General features: G+C 39.4%; 1 protein-coding gene across 9 annotated transcripts in view; it reads left to right on the forward strand.

The window, feature by feature from the left end:
• Window positions 1-16,684, forward strand: part of CLCN3 (chloride voltage-gated channel 3) — an 87,562-nt gene that overhangs the window by 66,726 nt on the left and 4,152 nt on the right. For 7 of the 9 annotated variants that reach the window (XM_036313126.1, XM_036313132.1, XM_036313123.1 and 4 more), the window contains 4 exons: window positions 3,304-3,490; window positions 7,154-7,552; window positions 10,865-11,081; window positions 16,206-16,281. In XM_036313126.1, coding sequence (XP_036169019.1) covers window positions 3,304-3,490; window positions 7,154-7,552; window positions 10,865-11,081; window positions 16,206-16,281 — 879 coding nt within the window. The remainder of the gene's footprint in view (window positions 1-3,303; window positions 3,491-7,153; window positions 7,553-10,864; window positions 11,082-16,205; window positions 16,282-16,684) is intronic. The other 2 variants (XM_036313128.1, XM_036313131.1) reach the window with 1 other exon arrangement.

The following is a 16,684-nucleotide window of genomic DNA, read 5'->3' on the forward strand; positions in this document are numbered from 1 at the left end:
TCTAACTTATGAAAGTGAGAATAACATTTGATAGTGATTTGCCAGTAAATATAATTCTATTATGTGACTCTCGGTGATGTATATCAGATGTCAGCTAATCCTTGTTCTTTAAATTACTCTACCTGTAATCTACACTAATAAAAGACAAAGATGCTAATTGACTGTACCTTTGCTATGCCCCAAGCCACGCCCATCAGCCAATCAGAGCAACTATATGCCAATTAACCCAACCAAGATGGCGGCCGGCAGCCACGGAGCTGTAGCAAGCAAGAGGCTTGGTTGTCTGGGCAATGGAGGAAGCCAAGCTTCCCGCTGGCCCTGAGCTGGCTGTGGGCTCCGCTTATGGCAACAAAGTTTCAATTATAGAAGACATATAAATCCCAGATACCTGCTTCCAGCCAGCCTCCACTGGGAGCTTGGGTGGCTAGGGGCCGTGGACAGCCTACAAACAGCCATCAGCCCCTCACCCAGGCTGGCCACACCCTCATAGGGTCAGGGTCCCTGCTGTGGGGCTTAGCCAGCCTGAAAATGGCCCTCAGCCCCTTACCCAGACTGGCCAGGTACCCCAGCAGGACCCCCCATTGTGAAGGGGCTGTGGCCAGCCTACAAATGGCCCAGCCCTCAGCCCCTCACCCAGGCTGGCCAGGCACCCCATGGGGGACCCCCAAACTGAAGGGGCTGTGGCCAGCCTGCAAACAGCCATCAGCCCCTCACCCAGGCTGGCCAGGCACTCCTATATAACAAAAGGGTAATATGCAAATTGACCCTAACAGCAGAAGGACTAGGAATGACTGGTCACTATGACCACCCTGACCACCAGGAGGCAGATGCTCAATGCGGGAGCTGCCCCCTGGTGGTCAGTGTGCTCCCACAGCGGGAGCTCTGCTCAGCCACAAGCCAGGCTGACGACTGCCAGTACAGCGGTGGTGGTGGTGGGAGCCTCTCCCGCCTCCTCAGCAGCGCTAAGGATGTCTGACTGCAGCTAGGCCTGCTCCCTGCTGGCAAGTGGGCATCCCCCGAGGGCTCCCGGGCTGCCAGAGGGATGTCTGACTGCCAGCTTAGGCCCAATCACCCGTGGAGTGGGCCTAAGCCAGCAGGTGGTCATTCCCTGAGGGGTCCCAGACTGCGAGAGGGCACAGGCCGGGCTGAGGGACCCCCCCCCCCCCCAAGTGCACAAATTTTTGTGAACCGGGCCTCTAGTTCATATAATAATATTATCTAGTGTTAGTGTGCTTTCACAGCTGTACATTGTGGAGAGTAACAGCTTGATTTTAACAAAATTGGAGTGGCGTTGAAATATGGTCTTTTGTTGTTTTTTTAAAAGTTTTATTTAGTTATTTTTAAAGAAAGAGAGAGAGAAAAGGAGAGAGGACAGGGGAGAGAGAGAGAGAGAGAGAGAGAGAGAGAGAGAGAGAGAGAGAGAGATAGATATTTGTTTCACTTATTTATGTATTCATTGGTGACTCTTGTATGTCCCCTGACCAGAAATATGGTCTCTTTTGTATTATCCTCTGTGTTTAGTCCACATTATAGTAATTAAATATTATTAATTAAATATGAGTTAAATATTAGAAAAACCTTGAAATTTTCCTTTTTCTTCTTAGTGAATCAAATTAAAGGAGTTGTTAAAGCTCCTATTTCTACAGTAAGTTGATTTTCTGTCTAAAAACAACAGCAAACAACACACCCTTAGTTGAGCTACAGGACACCAGAGGCCTATTACCCTCTGCTTTGGCCAAAGGATCTACCTGGCAGGAAAATAAAAAAACATATTTTGACCCCTTCTATTTGAATATCCAGTTAATGAACCTGATATATTCTTCAACTTGCCAACACTTTGTGCTCAGCTTATTTCATATCCACAACAGTTTAGAGCTATTAGTCTTTTAATAGTCTTTAAATGATCTTGCTTAGTGTGTTTACTGTTTCTATTATCCTCGTTAGATTCATATGTATGAATTAATTAAAAGGAAAAAAATATTGATTGACTAAAAAAAAATATATATATATATATACATATATGTATATGTGTATATATATATAATGTATGCATACATGTATACATATAAATATACTAGAAGCCTGGTGCACGAATTCATGCACCAGTGGGGTCCCTCGGCCTGGCCTGCGTGATTGGGCCAAAACTGGCTCTCCGACATCCCCCGAGGGGTACCAGATTGCGAGAGGGCGCAGGCCAGGCCAAGGGACCCCACCAATGCATGATCCAGGCCGGGGAGAGACATGAGAGGTTGGCCAGCCAGGGAGGGACCGCTGGAGGGCTCCAGGGCGTGTCTGGCCCATCTCAGTCAGTCCTGATCAGCCAGACCCCAGCAGCAAGCTAACCTACCAGTTGTCTGCCCCCTGGTGGTCAGTGCACGTCATAGCAAGCGGTTGAGCAGCCTTAGCATATCATTAGCATATTACACTTTGGTTGAACAGCTGACTAGTCAACTGGACACTTAGCATATTAGGCTTTTATTATATAGGATAATGTAAAATCACTACACAATTATTGGGACACCTGATAACATTGCCCGCTTTATATTGTACCACTTAAGAGGGATAGCATCTTTCTATCATTTTATAAACAAGTAATATATAGGAAGGACATAATCTTGGAGTAAAGGCAGTACTTAATACTGAATTGATTTAGAATTATGAAAAGTGCTTTGTACTGTTCTTTTCTTTTTCTTTCCACATTTTACCATGTACTAATGAAAATTTTGTTAGGGGTTGGCATTATGGAACCCCTACCTAGAGAAATAACCCTTGGTTTATTTTCTCTTTGGAGTAGAGCAGTGGTTCTTAACCTTCCTAATGCCATGACCCTTTAATACAGTTCCTCATGTTGTGACCCCCAGCCATAAAATTATTTTCGTTGCTACTTCATAACTGTAATTTTGCTACTGTTATGAATTGTAATGTAAATATCTGATATGCAGGATGTATGTTCATTGTTACAAATTAAACATAATTAAAGCATAGTGATTAATCAAAAAAACAATATGTAATTATATATGTTTTCCGATGGTCTTAGGTGACCCCTGTGAAAGGGTCGTTCGACCCCCAAAGGGGTCACGACACACAGGTTGAGAACCGCTGGAGTAGAGAATGTGATGTGTTATTTTGTAACTGAATTCATGGAATTGTTAGGATACTGTATAGTAAGATTTTGCTAAAAGTTTTAGGGTTTTGGTATGTCATGTGAAAAGAAGCAAAAGTGTTAGAAAGAAATCCACAGAACATAGTTTCAAGCATGCAGTTGAGGACCTCTGCCTTATCGTGTATTCTGTTTTGTTGTAGGTTCCGTCAGGCTTGTTCATCCCCAGCATGGCCATCGGAGCGATTGCAGGGAGGATTGTGGGCATTGCAGTGGAGCAGCTTGCATATTATCACCATGACTGGTTTATCTTTAAGGAGTGGTGTGAGGTTGGGGCTGACTGCATTACTCCTGGCCTCTATGCCATGGTTGGTGCTGCCGCATGCTTAGGTAACAACCACTGTGTTTGTCTGTGTCTGGATGCCTGTGAGTCTGAGAGAAAATGAGTAAGAGCTTGCTTGTGCTTAATTGGTAGGGTGGGGTTAGGGAAAAGGTGAGGCACAGGACAGAGAAAGAGAGTGTTTTCACAGAAATGAAATAGTACTACTATTATATGATACTAGAGGCCCGGTGCACAACATTTGTGCACTGGAGGGGGGGTCCCTCAGCCTGGCCTGGGCCCTCTCAAAGCCCAGGACCCCTCAGGGGATGTCTGCCTAAGCTGCCAGTCAGATATCCCTCTCACAGTCCGGGACCCCTGGCTCCTTACCACCCGCCTGCAGTGGAGGTGGGAGAGGCTCCTGCCACTGCCGCTTTGCTCGCCAGCTATAAGCCAGCTGAGGGGTGCTCCCCCTGTGGGAGCACACTGATCTCCAGGGGGCAGCTCTCCATTGAGCATCTGCTCCCTGGTACTCAGTGCGCGTAATAGCAACCAGTCGTTTCGCTGTTTGGTCGATTTCCGCATTAGCCTTTTATATAGGATAAACAGTACTAGGTTTTATTTTACCTGCCTCTGAAAATTTGTTAATGCAAAAATTTAATAAAAATGTAATCTTTTTAATATCACTTAATGCTTTATGGCAGAAAACATCTTAGGCTTAATTTGAACCCTGTCCAAGAAGATTTTTGTTTTTTTTCATTGTCAAGGGTCTTAACTTCCCTCCACTAGCATGCCAGCAAAGCTACAGAGTAGCTTTACTTGGGCTCTGCAGTGATTTATTTTTAGCCTCAGTAAAAGGTTTCTTTACCAGCCCTCCCCCATGTAAGGTGTATTTATAGAAAAATGAGAAAAGTCACTACTGTTTTAAAGAAAAGAAAAGCAAAATATTTGCAAGTTTATTTATTGTCCTCTTGGGCATGAAAAGTAGTTATTTATATTTAAAATGTCAGCTAAACTTTGGTAATAATATTTAATAATCGTTGGTATTTTGACTTATTTTTGTTCAATACATCAAAATTGTGTAAAGTAATTTTTAATCTTCAATAGTATAATATCAAGTGAAAGTGAAGGACAGAATCATTTTCACTAAAGTAGCAAGTATTTATTGAGTACCCACTTTCTGTTTAGCACTCTGCTAGGTGCAGTGAGTCATAGAAAAAGAAGTATAAACCATGAACCCAACCTCAACTATAATCAGGTTGGGTAGACAAGACCCACACTGAGAAAACAATAGTGAGCAATACATAATGATTATATATTGTACTGCAAGAGTCTATGAAAATTGTAGCAATCTAGAGGAAAAAAAGAGCTGAAGTAATTTAGGGTAAAACATTAACTTTATTTTTAAAGATTAATAGAATTTAGAGGACTTTGTTGAAGAATATAATGTGAAGACAAATTAGAATAGTATTCATGGGCCTCTGAAGAAACTGACAGTATTGAAGTACAGAATGCATTTTGGGTACTTTTGGGAAACAAAAAGTTGGATGGTGAGAAGGACCCAGACTGTGAGATTGCCATGGTTTAAGTTAGGATGAATTTGTATTAGGAATCGGTCAGATCTATGGCAGTTGTGCCTTTGCCACATGTAGCTTGATGACTTTGGGAAAGTTCCTTTACTTACTTCAAAAAAATTTTTTTAATGAAAATAATAACTACCTATCTCTTACAGTTGTTTTGAGGATTATCTATATACAGGCAGTCCTCAGGTTACGTCTGACTCGACGTACATTGTTTCGTGGTTACGTCGCCATCTCCCATTTACAGTATTTATAAAAAGAGAAAGTCTGTCATTTTGACGGATGTACATATGTGCTTTATGTTTTTTATTATTTACCACAAGTAAAGGTTAGGAATTGTTATATTTCTTTTAAATTTGTTTTACTGTTTCACTTCATTACTGCTGTGTATGTGCTCCATGTGAGTGACGTAGGTGCTTATGTAGGTGGGTTCCAAATTACCGCGAAAATTGCGTTATATTGAGCTGTAGGAACAGATCTCTGATGTAACCTGAGGACCTACTGTATATAATAGCCTAAGCGACTGTTATGGCAGAATGACCTGAACGACCAGTCGCTATGATGCACACTGACCACCTGGGGGCAAAGGCTCAACGCAGGAACTACCCCCTGGTCAGTGTGCTCCCACAGGGAGCGCTTTTCAGCCAGAAGCCAGGCGGTAAGGAGCTGGGCGGTAAGGAGCCTGCTGCTAAGGAGCAGGGAGCTGAGCAGTGAGCAAGCAGGTGGGCAGTAAGGAGTGAGGGTCCTGGATTGCAAGAGGGATGTCTGCCGAGGGGTCCCAGACTGCGAGAGGGCGCAGGCTGGGCTGAGGACTCCCCCCAACCCCCTGACCCTCCCCAGTGCATGAATTTCGAGCACCGGGCCACCAGTATGAGATAAAATGTATATAAAGCTCTTAGCATGGTGCCTGGTAAAATAAGTTCTTCATGAAAAAATAATTTTTAAAAACACTTTTGTAAACTGACTAGGACATGCCTGGCAGAGTATAGATAGATAATAGTAGGTCCTTTCTCCCTTCTATTTTTACGTTAAAAAACAAGAAGGAAGAGTTTAAGCTTAATATAGAATGAACTGTTGAGCCCTGGTAAGTTTCTGAGCGAAGAAGCAACATGGTGAAAGTGTTACTTAGGAAAGGTTAACCTGGGAACATGGCTTAGAAAGTGGATTGAAGGTAATAGGCCTGGAGTTAAGGAGGTAACACAAAATAGTATTAAAATCAAGGAACAAAGTTTAGAGGGTCTGGACTAGGTTGGGAATAGTGAGACTTTCAAAAAAGGTACCCATAGATATTTTGCAGAGGAAATCAGATAGGACTAGGTGAGAGTCTAGGTAGGTGTTGGGATAAAGTAAAAGGATGAACCAAGAATGATTACCTAGGTTGTCAGGAAGAATGTGATGCTGGCTGTTGGAGTCAGGGAAGTTGGAATGGGGAGCTCTTTGGGAAGAGTAGTTTAGTTTTAAGTGTGTGATGTTTTCTGTGACAGTGCTTGTGCACTGTCTTTTTAGAGGAAGTCAAGACAAGCACAATAAGATAAGGCGTGCACAGCTGGAGACATGGGGCAAATGCAGCTGTAGAGAGAGACATGTCGGGGAGACATTGGCATAGAGAAGGTAGTTCAGAATGGTGATTGGGATAGATGAAGAGATGAGTTTTCTGAGGGAGGGAATATTATACTGCTACCATAAACCACAAGGCATCAACATTTTGCTTATTTTGAAAAGATTTAGAGGAGAGAAATATAGTAAATTAATATTCTGCCCACATATAAATTTCATTTGTAAGTTGGTAGTAAACAAGGTAGTTATGATGTGCTTCACCAAATTCCTTGAGAATGAATGATCTTTTATAAGGGTGAAATTATGTCTTTGCTATCGCAGTGAACCAAAATGGCAAAGTTGTTTTGGTTGGACAGCTGTGGTTTTTTATATGAAGCAAGCAGGTTTTGAAATGTTATTTCAAGTCTTCTGTGTTACAAACAAAGATGATTGGTGTTCTTTTAGATCTTATTAAAATAGTAATAATTATCCTAATAGTAGTTTTTGATGATAATCCTTTTCACTAAGTTTGTATTCACTTGCCTAGTGCAAAAATTGTACTAGCAAGTATTGATGAGACTCTTGTCCTTCCTGACCAGTGGTGCTTGTTTTTTTCAGGTGGAGTGACAAGGATGACCGTCTCCCTGGTGGTTATTGTTTTTGAGCTTACTGGAGGACTGGAATATATTGTCCCCCTTATGGCTGCAGTAATGACCAGTAAATGGGTTGGAGACGCCTTTGGTAGGGAAGGCATTTATGAAGCGCACATTCGGTTAAATGGATACCCTTTCTTGGATGCAAAAGAAGAATTCACTCATACCACCCTGGCTGCTGATGTCATGAGACCTCGAAGGAATGATCCTCCCTTAGCTGTCCTGACACAAGACAACATGACAGTGGATGACATAGAAAACATGATTAATGAAACCAGCTACAATGGCTTTCCTGTCATAATGTCAAAAGAATCTCAGAGATTAGTAGGATTTGCCCTCAGAAGAGACCTGACAATTGCAATAGGTACCTTCTAAAAAAAAAAAAAAAAAATACACACACATTTATAAGTATCAGTATTTAGATATCTAGGTAGATATAGACATAGATATATAGTAGATTTCTGGAAGATAGGAAGCAATAAAGTTCAGTTGGTTGGGTTTGTGAAGGCAGGTCTTATATTCTTTAGAAAAGGAATTTATGCTTCCATGGATTGTTTTCCTGCTAAATAGAGTTTTATCTTTGACTTGGCATTATTATTAGTTTGGACTCAGATACTCCCCCCCACCCCCCCCCCCCCCACTCAGATAAGCCTTGTTAAGTTGATTTTTCTTAATTAATATATAATTACTCTTAATGAACATATAAGACTTTAGCAAGTGCCAGGGCATTCAGCAAAATACATTCTTCTATTTAATAAAGCTGGCTTATTTGAATGCAACTTATTGAAAATTCCATCTTCATTGGCCTGTTTCATACCAGATTCACAAGGTCTTGTTTTTTTTAATTTTTGGGTTTAGGTTTATAATATTAACTTGTAATATCTAGTTTAAAGTGAAAAAAGTCATTGAGATTTTATTTTTGGTTAAACGTCAGGTTGAAAAAATATGTAAGTGCTGTTGTATTTTGAGCTAAAATTCCTGAAAAAATTTAAAGGCATTAGGCACACTATGTTATTTCTTGGAAATAAATTAAACTTTTTCCCCGAGGAGGAAGCAATTGTGTTCCTCCAAAATTAATTTTTCCTCTTACCCAATAGTACTACAGTCTTAATAAGGAGACCCATAAGGCTTCTAATCCTTTTCTACACAGCTCACTCTCTCCCCTCTCTCCCCTCTGACCTCCAAAGGTGATAGAGAATATTTTCATTAAGTAATTGCTTTGACACTCTGCAGTTTTTAGCAGAGGCCCCTGAGCTGGAAGTGTCAAGCATTTGCCCTGTCTCCAAAGGTCATTCATGTGAGCTCGTCATCCCCCTTTCAACTTATCCCTGTGGCAATTGCAGAAGGATTGTAAAATATTTCCATTCTTGTGTCATTGCAAGAGGAAAGACTAGACAGTGTAGGTGAGAGTATTTCTCAAATCAAATTGGAAAGAAACTCAATTTGCAAGAATTATTAAAGTAGAAAAAAAGAGAGAAGGAAATAGCTTTCGGAGAATATCCTACTCAGTTTAGGAAAAGGCTTACACCTTTAGAAGACTTTTTTTTTTTTTTTAAATATACTTTATTGATTTTTTACAGAGAGGAAGGGAGAGAGAGAGTTAGAAACATCCATGAGAGAGAAACATCGATCAGCTGCCTCCCGCACATCTCCTACTGGGGATGTGCTCGCAACCCAGGTACATGCCCTTGACCGGAATCGAACCTGGGACCTTTCAGTCCACAGGCCGACGCTCTATCCACTGAGCCAAACCGGTTTCGGCATAGAAGACTTTTTCAAAGACCGGCAATCCCATCATTCCAAGTTTTGCTCTAAGTAATACAATAGTAGTTGCCAGAGTGGGCAAAGTATGTGGTCAGACTTGTCTCTGTTCAAGTGTTTCAGCTTCTAAGTCATTGCCATGGCAAACCTACAATCAGAGAGTTTAATTTCATTGTTTAGATTCCCATTCTTTAGGTTTTAATGGTAGCCAGGCAAAGAAACGGAAAAGATCAGAATTTTGGAATTTACATAGAAATTTAAAGAAAGAAGGCCAGGTTTTTAAAAGAAGAAGGTGGTAAAGTTAAGAATTACATTCTCACTGAGTCAGTGGATATATTTTTTAGTTTTTGTTATTGTCTTGAGAAGTAGAATGTTGGGTTGGCAGATAGTGTTCACAAGGGAATAAAGGTACTTTATTTTTTATTTTTATTTTTATTTTTCATTTTTTTAAAAATATATTTTATTATTTTTTTTTAAATTTTTTTTTACAGAGAGGAAGGGCGAGAGATAGAGAGTTAGAAACATCGATGAGAGAGAAACATTGGTCAGCTGCCTCCTGCACACTCCCCACTGGGGATGTGCCCGCAACCAAGGTACATGCCCTTGTCCGCAATCAAACCCGGGACCCTTGAGTCCGCAGGCTGACGCTCTATCCACTGAACCAAACCAGTTAGGGCTATTTTTATTTTTTTAAAAATATATTTTATTGATTTTTTACAGAGAGGAAGGGAGAGGGATAGAGAGTTAGAAACGTCGATGAGAGAGAAACATCGATCCACTGCCTCCTACACACCCCCTACTGGGGATGTGCCCGCAACCAAGGTACATGCCCTTGACCGGAATCGAACCCAGGACCCTTCAGTCCACAGGCCGGCACTCTATCCACTGAGCCAAACCGGTTAGGGCAGGAATAGAGGTACTTTAGATAGATGAGATCAAGTCACATCCTCAGAAATGTTAGTCACATGACTTTTCGAACACACCTTAAGTATTTATCCACATATATTTTTGTAAAGTTTACGTTTTTGAATGGGAAAAGTGGACCTGTATGTTAGGTTTTACACATAAAAGAATAATATATAAAATACCTTATTATAGGACAGTTTTGAATACACACTAAACTCAAAATAGATGCATAAAGCTGGCTATTTTATTTTTGTATTCTCTCCATTTCACGGATTTCCTTCTTGTTCCCATGATCTCTCCCTTTCCTCTGCAGTTTTCTGCCTCCTTGCCACTTCCTGTCTAGCACTCAGAGTGGGGAGTGGAGGCAGGCAGCAGGACCAAAGCATGTGAGGCCAAGCACACTGGAGGGGGCAATTATCACAGCCTTTCAGATAAAACCTAGGAAGTCAGTTCGTGCCCATTATGTGCGTAATTGTAGTTTCACCCACCTGTTCATACTTGTGACTCATCTAGAAAATTAAACGTTAACATTAGCAAAGAGAGAGAAGGAGCTAATTCACAGTGGTGAAGTACACACCATTGTCAAAGCAGGGATGAAGCTCTTTTTAGTCCCACCTCCCAGGCAGGAGAAGTGACTGTTGGCACAGGCAGGTGTTATTCGATGATGGATTCCTATAATTTGTGCAGGTTTAAAAATCTCATATTCCAAACATGCTTCCTTATCCCCCCCAGAGTTAATAAACAGGGTCAGTGCCACTAAAGACAATTGAACCTTGGTTTACCAAAACATATTTTATTTACATGAAGATGGTGTGTTGGTGATGGGTTCTGATTCTGTCAAATATAAGAAATTGCTGACTTTTTAGTTTATTCCTTTCTTGTTTAAGAAGACAGGAAAAAATGAAGGGACCAAAATTCATGGGATACATTGCTTTATTTGTTTAATCTCTGACCTTAAAGTAAAATAAAACCTGTCAAATTTAATTTTTGGTCTTCTCTGTCTCTTCAGAAAGTGCCAGAAAGAAACAAGAAGGTATCGTGGGCAGCTCTCGTGTGTGCTTTGCACAGCACACCCCGTCTCTGCCAGCAGAAAGTCCACGGCCCTTGAAGCTTCGCAGCATTCTTGACATGAGCCCTTTCACAGTGACAGACCACACCCCCATGGAGATCGTGGTGGATATTTTCCGAAAGCTGGGCCTGAGGCAGTGCCTTGTAACTCACAATGGGTAAGTTTCATCAAAAAATCAGTTCACTTGTCAGAGGTTTTTATCCCTTTTAGTGGAATTCATATGCACTTAATAGGAGAGAGTGTAATCAGCTCCCAAGTGGGAAAGTCTGGCTCTTAGTGTGGCTATAAATACAAGATCAATCAGATTGACACCAGAGAATAAGAAAAATGTCAACTCCCAGATCTTTGCCAAAGTGTAGTGACAAAGTGTAGTGACACTGAAACATCTTCAGCACCTACGTGGTGCTTCGAGCATTTCTCCCGTGGACGAAAGGTGGCCCTGACCTGTGTGGAGGACTGCCAACACCTGCTTCCTTTTGTCTTTCAGTTTTAAAATATGTATTTCTAGTGCAGAATAACTTTCTAGATGTTCTGCTGTTTACTGTGACAGCCGTTATTTAATTTATCATGTAACAAGGGAATATATATAATTAAATGAAATATAATTAAATAATGCATAATTAAATGAAATTTGTAAGTTAGCTGAAAACTTCCTTTAGCAAATGCTTTGTTTCCTCTTTTCTACCTTCTCCACTCACAGACCTTTTACATACAAATACTCATGTATTTAAAATGCACAAATTGATTATTTTTGCCCTTAACACACAAACTGCCAGTATTTCTGAGGATGGGGAAATAGGAAGGTTGCGTTTGGCAAATGTCACAGGGATTGTGGAGAGTAGCACAGAGGATTATTCCCTGATCACATACTGCTCCCTCATGTTCTGCTCCCTCTGTTCCTGACCTGGGACCTGCTTCCCTCCCATTCTCTCTCTAGCCCCTTTTCACCCTTTATGTTACTGTTCCTAGTTGAGATACTTAAGAACGTTGTTTTACCTGAGGGCTGAAATGGAAAGCTAGAAATGAGGAACAGAAGATTGTGCATAAACTGCATGCATAGCCTGAAGCTATTGAAATACCAAACACTTAGAGAATCACAGCAGGTATTCTAAAATATCATTTTGTACAAAATATGTGACCCCCTATCTAGAGAAAAGAGGGAGAAAGGACAAAAATAAAGGAAATTTGTTTATTGAATACCTTGCTCATTTAACTTTGCAGCCCCTCTGCAGAGTCGGTGGCAGTATCCCGACTTTACAGATGTAGGAATGGAGCTTGAAGAGGTTTGGTAACTTGCCCAGTCACGTGGTTAGCAAGTCAGAGATCAGGGAATAAACTATCTTTCCAGTTTTAAAACCCAATGTCTTGCTATTGTTTTATAATGTAATTGACTGATAGAATCTTAACCTGTTTTCTTGGACATATATGATACTGTATTGTGTTAGGAATAGAAATATAAAGCTAGAAAGATATCCATGTTTAGTGATTTCACTGTGCTAGCCAGTTAAAATAACTGGAGATGATATGAAGTAAATCATTAAAAAGATAAAGTTCTTGATTAGGGGCAGGGAGGTCAGAATTGTTAAATATTACAGATATTGATGGGAAGAGATGTATGTAGTAAAAGAACCTTTTTCTTTAGTGTTGTTTAATGTGAAAAATAATGGTACTAAACTTCACTGTTTAAAAATGAGTACATGTTAAATGGAGTAACTTCATAAAGGTTTACTGCTTCTTGGGCCCTTTTAGTTATAAATGATTTAGTGGGAAGCTAAGATGAGTTGTTATGAACTTTTACTTGTTTTGAGTTGTTCTCTGTGCTTGCCACGGTGTGTTCTTTTATGTAGGACCAAATATATTGTCATTCTCTAGTCATGATTAACTATGTCCACAAAGCTATACGAATTAATTACCGTATTTCCCTTTGCTGGTTAATTCTCAGGTTTCGGTAGCACAGACGTTAGAAAGTGTATTTAGAAGAAAGTGTTAAAAAAGAATGAAGTGGGGGAAATGGAGGATAGTTAATTAAAATCTTACCTTATACTGTCTGTTTATAAGAAAGCTTGTGTGTGTGTGTGTGTGTGTGTGGCCTTTTTTCTAAAGCAGCCGTGGGCAAACTACGGCCCGCGGGCCGGATCCGCCCGTTTGAAATGAACTAAAAAAAACAAAAGACCGTACCCTTTTATGTAATGATGTTTACTTTGAATTTATATTAGTTCACACAAACACTCCATCCATGCTTTTGTTCCGGCCCTCCGGTCCAGTTTAAGAACCCATTGTGGCCCTCGAGTCAAAAACTTTGCCCACCCCTGTTCTAAAGGAACACATTTAATTGCCCTGATTATATTTTCCTTATTTCTGTCCTGTAAGGAAAACAGATTGATAAATATAAAAAAAGAAGAGATCCTTTGGGGTGGTGGCTATTGGGGTTTTTTTCTGTGAAATGTGTAAGAAAGTAGTGTTTTATTCTCACTTTAAATAATTTAAGATTTAAACTTAGAAAAAAAAATTGTATCTTCTGGTTTTTAGTATAGACTATGAAGTTCCGGCCAATTGCTCACATTTTATAGTTTCTACTAGGTCCTTAGAGGTGGAGAATAACTATTTGGGGGAAGGGATATAACAAATCTGGAACCTTGGATGCCAGGAGAAAATGAGACCAGAGAGACAAGGGGAAGTATGTCTGTAAAGATGCCAGTTATAGATGTCTAACTTTTAATTTTAATTAGCAGAATTTTTCAGAATCTTCGAGTCTTGGTAGAACTAGCAGGATGTCAGTAGGCATTGTCCCAAAAGAGTTTTGTGATCATATAAGTTCAGAAAGTATTGGATTAAATATAATTGAGGTTTATTTATTTGGAACTTCTCAGAACTTATAAAATGTTGGTATTATTTGATTCTCAAGTGGGATAATAGAAAACAAATTTTCCAAACTTATTTGAGTATCAAACCTTTTTTTGATGGAGGGACAGGGTTAGAACTCGGATGTTTGGTTTTTCTTGGAACGGACTTTGAAAAATGTTGGGTCATGCTCTGTTAACTCTTACGTCATTGTTTGTTAGCCCACAAGAAACAGCAAATCGGTCTTTACATGAATCACATTTTGCACTGATTTTCCTTACATTCCCTGAAATTAACAAAGCAACACTGAACTGGCCTTATTATGCTCAAATCACTTTTCTCCATTAGCTAAAGAGAAGGGGATATATGTATTTTCTTCTTTTTAGGGCTATTACTTTGTAAATATAATCACTGCTTTGTAAATCTCTAAATTTGCCATTTGGTCCTTAAAAACTTGTAATTTTTTTTTCATTGTGTACCTTGTGTTTTGGCAGAGCTTACTAATATATTATTGAAATTAATCACTCTATAATTGGATAGAAATAATGAAATAAGAATTAAATTAGAATAATTTTAATTGTCAAGATTTTCACATTTCCTGACTACAAGTGTAAGTTCAAGTGAATTGATGTTTTTTTGTTGTCTATTTGACCTTAAACATCAGAGAAGAACATCTACTGAGTGAGTGCTTATTTTATATAGTATAGTGTGGGGATCTTGCTCCCGTGCTCTGCAAACTTTTCATTTTATCTTGTTCTCAGTGATCAGTACATTATTAAAAAAAAAATAATGAAAAACATTGGCATAGAACCTATTTATGTCTTTCCTATTCCCTACCTTCCCTGCTTCCCAACCTTCACATCCAGGCACTACCCTAAGGAACTCTTTTATAACTGACTTATCGTAGGACCAAGCTACTTTGACTATGTGAAGTCCCCTGGTGACACCCTTCAAGAAGTCAGAATGTTCAAAGGCAGTTTAATAGTAAAGTTGACTTAACCTGCCCTGACCAGTTTGGCTCAGTGGATAGAGAGTCGGCCTACGGACTGAGGGGTCCTGGGTTCGATTCTGGTCAAGGGCTTGTATCTTGGTTGCAGGCACATCCCCAGTGGGGGGTGTGCATGAGGCAGCTGATCAATGTTTCTCTCTCATCGATGTTTCTAACTCTCTATCCCTCTCCCTTCCTCTCTGTAAAAAAATCAATAAAATATATTTTAAAAAAAATTAAAGTTCAGTTAACCTGATCACCAAGGAAATATAAATATGTTCAATTACCCTGAAGGGAATTCTGGGTGGGCTTTCCAAATTTAAAGATTAAAAGCTTTTTAAGGTGTTTTTAAAAATATATATCTTTTTATTGATTTTAGAGAGAGAGGAAGAGGGAGGGAGGGAGAGAGAGAGAGAGAAACATTGATCAGCTGCCTCCTGCACACACCCTATTGGGGATTGAGCCCACAACCCAAGCAATGTGCTCTTGACCAGGAATCGAACCCATGACCATTTGGTGCACAGGACAACACCCAACCAATGGAGTCACACCAGCCAGGGCACTTTTTAAGGTTTTTGACACTCACTGTCTATATTGTCATATACTGTAGTTGAATTCATTGACTTTCGTTATAAAACTGGTAACCAGAATTTTGTTTCAATAATTAAAAGTTTAATTATTTTCCACTCAGCCAAACCGGTTAGGGCAAAAGTTTAATTATTTTCAAGTATCCAGAGAATTTATGTCCATTGTTTTGCTTGATGTTATAATAATAATATATTAACTGGGAATCATTTAGAAAAAAATTAATAAAGTGAAAGTGATTTTGATCCCCTAATCTTAAACAAGTCTTATTTGCTTACTTTAAAAAGTAGCATTCAGTAGGTCCTGAAAATTATGGGGTGTTTGTTGGTCAGCACTATTTATTTGGTACACATTGCCTTTAATTTTAATTTCAAGTAATAGTAAAATAAAGGGCTTTCTCAAGTCTCATAGGCAATAAAGGTTGAGACTTCTGTCTTTACATTGCTGAGGTAGATCCAGAAAATACCTGCTGCACTGTGACATTTTAGATATTAGAAAAACATTTTCTTCAAAGGAAGGAACAGTGAAAATGAAAATAAATTTCAGAATTTTATAGTTGTGTATTAATATTATTTGTACTTTTCTTTGTAGTCATCTTCATTGTAAACTTTTATCGTTTTGATTTTTAACTTAACAAGGAAAATAACCCACCAGTATTTGAAAATAGCACCATGTCACTTTTGAAAGTCAGTAGAATTTATGCAATTGGGACCTGGGATTTCAAACCATTTTTGTTTTTATTTTTCTAGAGTTCATTAAAAGCATTCGTATGGTCCATGTTTTTATTCTTTCTCTCATTATCATTATGATTGGAACCTCTTTTAATTTAATTTCTCACAGTTATTAGCATAACATGATCTGTTTCAGGATTGTCTTGGGGATCATCACAAAGAAGAACATATTAGAGCATCTCGAGCAACTAAAGCAGCACGTCGAACCCTTGGTGATTAGATATATGAGATCTCCTCATTAGACACCTTAGACGTCAGGAGGCATGACACTTGTGAACTGTTCAGTCCTCTCTTTCCCAGACACCTGCCCAACAAAGGCCTATATGCTGCCAATTTCACTTCTATCTCATAATATGCCTGTAAGATAAATTTAAATGTATGTAAAATTTCACTCATGGGAAGTAAGCAAAAGTTAACATCTCATCAAAATCATTAGTTGCTATTTAAGAACTGTAAAGAGTTTGGCAGTTGACTGAGTAAATATTACTGGACATTTTTAAAGTAATACAACATATCTGTCTACTTTAGTGCTTACACCAGTCTCAGAGGATGCCAGATTAAAAATGTCTACCCCGTCACCCCAAACCCTCCCCCTCCTTTAAAAAAAAAATGTTT

The sequence above is a fragment of the Myotis myotis genome, unplaced genomic scaffold (assembly GCF_014108235.1).
Source record: "Myotis myotis isolate mMyoMyo1 unplaced genomic scaffold, mMyoMyo1.p scaffold_m19_p_6, whole genome shotgun sequence".
In the NCBI taxonomy this organism is placed as follows: domain Eukaryota; kingdom Metazoa; phylum Chordata; class Mammalia; order Chiroptera; family Vespertilionidae; genus Myotis; species Myotis myotis.